The sequence below is a fragment of the Penaeus monodon genome, chromosome 42 (assembly GCF_015228065.2).
Source record: "Penaeus monodon isolate SGIC_2016 chromosome 42, NSTDA_Pmon_1, whole genome shotgun sequence".
Taxonomy (NCBI): Eukaryota; Metazoa; Arthropoda; class Malacostraca; order Decapoda; family Penaeidae; genus Penaeus; species Penaeus monodon.
The window spans coordinates 22077071-22084570 of record NC_051427.1 but is presented as its reverse complement, the minus strand read 5'-3'; the positions used below and the strand labels follow the sequence as shown (position 1 = coordinate 22084570).

Here is a 7500-nt window from a genome sequence, read left to right as displayed (position 1 = left end):
GTAAATTTGGCGGCTTTAACCACGCTTTCAGAGAAACCAATAATGAATCATACTGTTTTTACTGCAAGGAAAACCATCCACCGACTGACATAGCATTCAATTTCACAAAATAGCACAATAAATAAATAAAAACAACATAACCTAGAAGTTGAAACCATTAACAACTGTAGAACAGAAACAACAAACTGATAACGCAATAATAGAAACACTGAGAAATGACATGCAAGTAGAGAATAGTTCACAAATACAAACAGTAAAAACAAAACACAATTTACTCTTCAAAATACAAGATTAACATATGCACAAACATTAAACCAAGAGCAGATTCTAACTCTCGGCCAGAGCACCCCATAAAACAAAGAAAAAAAGAAAACATTCACTACAAAAGAAACAACACAGGAAACCAAACAAACTCGAAAGAAGAAATAAAGGTTGGAAAGAAAAAACACAGAAGACATTAGTCACCAAAAACACGGTCACTAGCAATACCAATACAAAACACACAGTAGTAGAAATGAAAATGATTTTCATGGATTTTCTCTGCAATAAATTATATAAAATAATAGCAAACATGATGAATGACATGAATTAAGAAAGAACAATAATCTCAATAATTTCAGATGCACTGATAAACATAGATCCTCTGATCAAAGCCTTAAAGGAATAATATAATCCTATGGAACACAAGATCAGTATTAAACAAAGCCATGGTATAATAGTGTGAATATGTGCGGTTATTATCCTTTAAATTGTTTCGGCTACATTACGTGGTGTTTCGCTATGGATTCGGTGGTTGAATCCAGGTTCGGTGTTCGAATCAAGGTTGAATCCAGGTTCGGTGGTCGAATCACGGTTCGAATCCAGGTTCAATCCTGAGTTTGGTTGTTGGGTTGAGGGCTTGGGGGGTCCTCACTCTACTCGACCATAGCCGTAAGGTGAGGTTCTCCCCCCATCCAAGTTTTGGGAATTGTTGTATTTCTTTGCTAAGAATCTGTTCTTAATTGTACAATGTATATGAACAATATTATATTTTCGCCAGACAGGCTGCAGAACCTACTTGTGCCGAGGGCCAGGCACGGAGGCTTCATTCTTATTATTTTTTTTATGAAGATGATGGGACCATCCAAATTCCACGTGGCCACTTCAAGATTGCGCCTCGGTCATGCAGTGAATGGGATTAGTGTCTTGCCTTCATTTATATGTATTCTTATAAACTAAAGAACCTAAAGTGAACTAAAAGTGTATGGGAAGGTGACTGGAAATAGAACATTTAAATATTTTTGAAAACTTTATACCTATATTTATATCTATGAATAAACTTGTAGACTGTTCTATTTGTTTACTTGTAATTCCTCAGAATTGGTAAATCCTCTATGAAACTAAAAGATCTTGGTATTTACATGTGGCGACCTTGCCAGGATTCAAGGATTTACTCGTTTTGAGGAGCAAGTTCTCGATAGGAACAGTGACTTTCATACCTTATTGTTAATAGTGTCATACTTTCAGTGCTGTGAGGCAGTACGTGAAGGTTGTTGTTTTTTGTGGATGTTGCGGGAAGGTTTCCCCTTCATGGTTTGCCGTCCTTGGGGCCCGGAGGTGAATCAAACAGGTTGGACTTCAGGTAGTGAGTGAATATCTTTATCTTCTTGAGGGGAAGAACGAGTATTCTCCTGAATGTCCAGGTATTGACGTCATGCAAGGGAGGAGAGAGCAAAAGAAAGAGCATTTCAGAAAGAACAATTAGAAGCGGAGAAAGAAAAGGTTAAACTTGAACATGAGCTTCAGATGGCTCGGTTAAACAATCCTTCAGCCAGCTCATTCACTTCGGTCCTTTTTGATGGCGCTTCGCGCCCTTGCTTACCAGTTTTTAAAGATGGGGAAGATATGACTTCATACTTAATAAAGTTTGAGCGCATTGCCAGCTTGTTAAATTTTAGAGAAGAAACTTATGCTATCAGACTGGGAAGTTTGTTGACTGGAAAAGCAGTTGATATATACACCTCACTGCCTCCAGAAATAACGTCTGATTATAAATTGTTGAAAAAAGCTCTCTTACGGGGTTATAGTAAAACTCCCGCAAGTTATAGGAATGATTTTAGAACTGCTAAGATAAAATGTGGGGAAACATATGAGCAATTTGCTATTCGACTTGGACGGTTATTTGACTATTGGGTGGATGCATGCGACATCACCAAAGATTATGAATCTCTTCGTGATTTTATGTTGCTGGACCAACTAATGTCTTCCATTTCCCCAGATCTGCGAGTATATGTGAAAGAACACAACGTCTCTTCTTTATCTGATGCGGTAAGCCTGTCGGATAATTGGGCATCTGCTCATAGTGCCTACCCCAAGTCGTATCAATCCTTTGACCAAGGTAAGAGAAGTGTGGCTCCAAAGCCCCCGACTCCAATTCAGCCAGCTTTGAAAAGAGATTTTTCATCTGTTAAGTGTCATGGGTGTGGTGACATTGGACATACAAGATCTCGCTGTCCTAAAAATCCCTTAGCTTACAAACAGTACTCCTCAGTTCCAACTCATAAAGTCGGATTTAGTCTGAATGACAGAGGAAAGTCAAAGTTTATGACAGCTGGTACCTTGAATGGGGCTTGGGTCTCCACTATTCTCAGAGATACGGGGTGCACATGTGTTATTGTATCTGACAAGTTGTTACCTGATGTTGATGTTTCTAGCACTGATCTGGTGGGGATAGAAGATTATCTTGGCCGGGTGGATTATTTCCCCAAAACTAAATGCTTTTTGAAATGTCCATACTTTGAAGGTTGGGTTGATGTGGTGAGAGCACCAATTAAATTTTGCAGTATTTTGGTTGGGAATGTACCAGGGGCATATAATCCCAAATTATCTCCAGATTTTGACTTAAATGTACCTCAACATTCAAATAATGCGCCTCTTGATTATTCATGTGCAATTCAAACTAGATCCTCTAAAGTAAAAAGGGTTCACCCTTTAGTCTTACCAGAGATTGAACCCCTTAAAGTTACCCCTGAGGAATTTGCTAAATTGCAGGCAGAATGTCATTCTCTGACCAAATTGTGGGAAAAAGTGAAGTCTGAAGAACTTGATAAAATGCGAGACGGTACAGAATTTAAGTATGAGCAAAGAAATGGTCTGCTTTACCGTACTTGTGTTGCTTCAAAGCATTATGAAAGATTAGGCAAATCTTCCCTAGTAGTACCCAGTGAATGTAGAGCTATCATTCTCTCGGTAGGTCATGAGAGCCCCTTGGCTGGCCATTTCTCTCATCGGAAATCAGAAATGCGCATTAAAGACCATTTCTATTGGCCAAACATGGGGGCTGAAATCAGGGATTTCTGTAAGTCTTGTGACAAGTGTCAAAGGATGTCAACTAAGGGTAGAGTAAGACCAGTGCCATTAAAGTCTATGCCTATTTTAACGGAACCATTTTCTCGTTTCTATTGACTTGGTAGGTCCATTTTCTCCTCCATCTTCTGAGGGTCACCGTTATATCTTAACCTTGATTGATTTTGCCACCGGTTTTCCAGAAGCACTGCCTCTTAAAGAGATTGATTCCATATCTGTAGCCGAAGCCCTTCTGGTGATCTTTTCAAGGGTTGGTATACCTCGGGAAATTTTGTCTGATAGAGGAAGACAATTTGTTTCCCAACTAATGGGAGAACTACATAAATTATTGGGAGTCAAGCCACTCTTTACTACTCCCTATCACCCTAGTGGGAATGGAAGGGTGGAAAGGTTTCATGCCACTCTAAAAGCCTCCTTAAGGAAATTATGTAGTGACAAACCGCGTGAATGGCACCGATATCTAGTCCCCACATTGTTTGCGATGCGAGAGATTCCTAGCGATCGAACAGGGTTTTCAGCCTTCGAGCTACTTTATGGACGAACAGTCCGGGGGCCACTTTCAGTTTTAAGGGACTTGTGGGAAGACACAACCATAAAGGAGGATGATAGATCTTCTTTCCAATATGTCATCGAATTAAAAGATAAGTTGGAAGAGTGTGCTAAAATTGCAGCTCGAAATGCTGAGATCAGTTCCACCAAATTCAAATCTTACTTTGATTTAAAATCTCAGGATAGGAAGTTTAGGCCAGGCGAGGAAGTCCTTGTACTCCTCCCTGATAACACTAACAAATTGCTCATGTCTTGGAATGGCCCATATACTGTTCTTGAGTGCCGTAACAAAGTAAATTATCTTATTGATGAAGGTGGAAAACCCAAGTTACTTCATGCAAACCTATTAAAGAAGTATCATAGGAGAGCCATAAGTTGCCAACCTAATGTTATGGACGAAGAAAGTAAGATAGATGTCGAAACAAACCCAAAAGTAGTTCAGAATTGCATTCTAGAAGATACTGAATTGAGTGATTGTAATTTTCCATTAACCTCTAATGGAGAAGAGTCCATTTTGCCTGAGAATGACCAACCAGATGTTTGTTCTGATCTTTCAGCAGAGCAGAGATCTGATATTCAATCATTAACTACATATTTCCGGGATGTATTTTCACTAATTCCTGGTTGCACCAACACCCTGGAGCATGAGATTGAAGTCAACACCACAGAACGAATTAAGTCTAAGATTTACCCCATTCCTATACATCTAAAAGCCCACTTTGAAGCTGAAGTTGACCAATTACTTGAGCAAGGGATTATACAGCTATCGTCCTCTCCCCATTCGTCTCCAGTAGTCATGGTCAAAAAGTCAGATGGTAGCTACCGTATGGCTATAGATTATCGAGCTGTTAATTCTGTAACTAATTTCCATGCTGAGCCAGCTTGCACTATGGAAGAAGACTTGTATAAATTTTCAGGATGTAAATATTTCTCTGAATTGGATCTTACTAAGGCTTACTACCAAATTAAACTTTCTGAGAAAGCCAGACCTTTAACGGCATTTCCTTCACACAAGGGTTTAATGGAATTTTGCCGAATGCCTTTTGGGTTGGTAAATGCTTGTGCCACTTATATTCGCCTAATGCGCATTGTTTTAGCTGGGTTAAAGAATGTTTCCTTCTATTTTGATAATATTTTCATTCATACTAGAACTTGGGAAGAGCACACAGAGGCTATTTTTTCTGTATTAGAGAGATTACGTGAGCACAACCTCACTGCAAAACCTTCAAAGTGCAGATTTGGTTTCAAGTCTATTCATTACTTAGGCTTTATTCTTGATGGTAACTATGTGCATCCAAAGCTTGATAAAATAGAGGCTATACTTAGTTTACCACCTCCTTGCACAAAGAAGACTTTACGATCTTTCCTTGGCTTAATTTCATTTTATAGAATGTTCATTCCACAAGCAGCTTCACTGACAAGTTCTTTATCAGACTTGTTACGTAAAAATGTTAGCGAACCCCTAAAGTGGACGGATGAATTAACTAAAGTATTTGAAAAGTTGAAAACGGCATTAGCTTCCAAACCCATATTAAAGATACCTGATGCTTCCCTTCCTTTTGCCTTACGAACAGATTCATCAGACGTTGGGCTTGGAGCCGTTCTTCTACAGTACGTCGATGGTCATCCATTCCCTGTGGCATACGCTAGTCGAAAACTATTAGACAGAGAAAGGAGGTACTCAACCATCGAGAAGGAAGGCTTGGCTATAATATTCGGTATAAACCGATTTAAATACTATTTAATGGGTCAAGAATTTATCTTGGAAGTAGACCACAAGCCATTAATTTATATTAATAAATTCAAGGGGTCCAACAATAGACTTCTACGGTGGTCGTTAAGCTTGCAACCTTATCGGTTTCGGTTGGTTCACGTTGCAGGACGTGATAATCTTGGAGCGGATCTACTTAGTCGTTCCGGAAACTAATTGCCTTTGCTGAGATGTAAATTTCACCTTTTGAAATAAATTTGTTTGGAGAGATGCCACTTTCGAAATTATCATTAAATTTTACTATCGTATATAGTCCTCCAACACTGGGGATTTCCTCGTTTGAATATAATCTTAACACTCGCTTCTCAGTCTCTATGGAAGACGAATGAAATTTAAGTTTTATTTCTGCAATCACGAATAAGTTACAGTATCCGCTGGTAATAAATATATTTTTTGGTTTGTTTGAAGAAAGTGATAGTGTATTAAATATCATGAATTATCTAAATGAAACTTAATGAAAGAGAAATGCATCCTTGATTGATGTATAACTGTTATGAGTGTCTTGAGATAAAAGAAATCGGATAGTTTAGGGTTTTCGTGGAAATAAGGATTATAATAGTCTGGTTATTGACACATGTTGAAAGCTGTTGTCTTTAGTTTCTCATAGGGAAGATTAAAACAATTCAATTTTGTTTGTATCTATCTGCTAGATAGATACTTGATGGGGGAGCCGTGTGAATATGTGCGGTTATTATCCTTTAAATTGTTTCGGCTACATTACGTGGTGTTTCGCTATGGATTCGGTGGTTGAATCCAGGTTCGGTGTTCGAATCAAGGTTGAATCCAGGTTCGGTGGTCGAATCACGGTTCGAATCCAGGTTCAATCCTGAGTTTGGTTGTTGGGTTGAGGGCTTGGGGGGTCCTCACTCTACTCGACCATAGCCGTAAGGTGAGGTTCTCCCCCCATCCAAGTTTTGGGAATTGTTGTATTTCTTTGCTAAGAATCTGTTCTTAATTGTACAATGTATATGAACAATATTATATTTTCGCCAGACAGGCTGCAGAACCTACTTGTGCCGAGGGCCAGGCACGGAGGCTTCATTCTTATTATTTTTTTTATGAAGATGATGGGACCATCCAAATTCCACGTGGCCACTTCAAGATTGCGCCTCGGTCATGCAGTGAATGGGATTAGTGTCTTGCCTTCATTTATATGTATTCTTATAAACTAAAGAACCTAAAGTGAACTAAAAGTGTATGGGAAGGTGACTGGAAATAGAACATTTAAATATTTTTGAAAACTTTATACCTATATTTATATCTATGAATAAACTTGTAGACTGTTCTATTTGTTTACTTGTAATTCCTCAGAATTGGTAAATCCTCTATGAAACTAAAAGATCTTGGTATTTACAAATAGCAATATGCGAAACTTGGATAAAACACCAAGATAAGTTTAAGATCCCAAATTATGAAATAAGTGATGGGGTGTAAGATTTATAGCAGAGTGGTACTACAAGTTGGAGAGTACAGACAGCCACCCCCTACCCCAAGATCTGTATGGCTAGAAGCGACAGAGCCTCAATAAAGAATGGATGCAATCATGGAATTTATTACTTTCCCTTTCCTTACACTGGAACCTTAAACATGGTGCAGTGACTCCAGAATACTGAACCGACGCTCATCAACATGTATGACAAGAGCCACCTGTAGAAGCAGCAGGAGAGGCCGAAAGCGTGCAAGTATCAGACTCGAAGAAATGCCGACAGGAGTCGGCGAGGGGGAGACGGTACCGCCACCATGGAGGCCACAGCCAGGAACCACGGAAGTTCGGCGATCCTCGGTGGGAACCCTGTGACAAGGCAGCAACAAAGTGACACAATAATGCTCGAATG

The 7500-nt window shown here is 39.2% G+C and overlaps 1 protein-coding gene across 1 annotated transcript; it reads left to right on the top strand.

The window, feature by feature from the left end:
- Nucleotides 1–1785: 1785 nt before the first annotated feature.
- Nucleotides 1786–3444, top strand: LOC119599206. The gene has a single exon (XM_037948949.1). The coding sequence runs from the start codon at nucleotides 1786–1788 to the stop codon at nucleotides 3442–3444; it is 1659 nt and encodes a 552-aa protein (XP_037804877.1).
- The last annotated feature ends 4056 nt before the right edge of the window (nucleotides 3445–7500 follow it).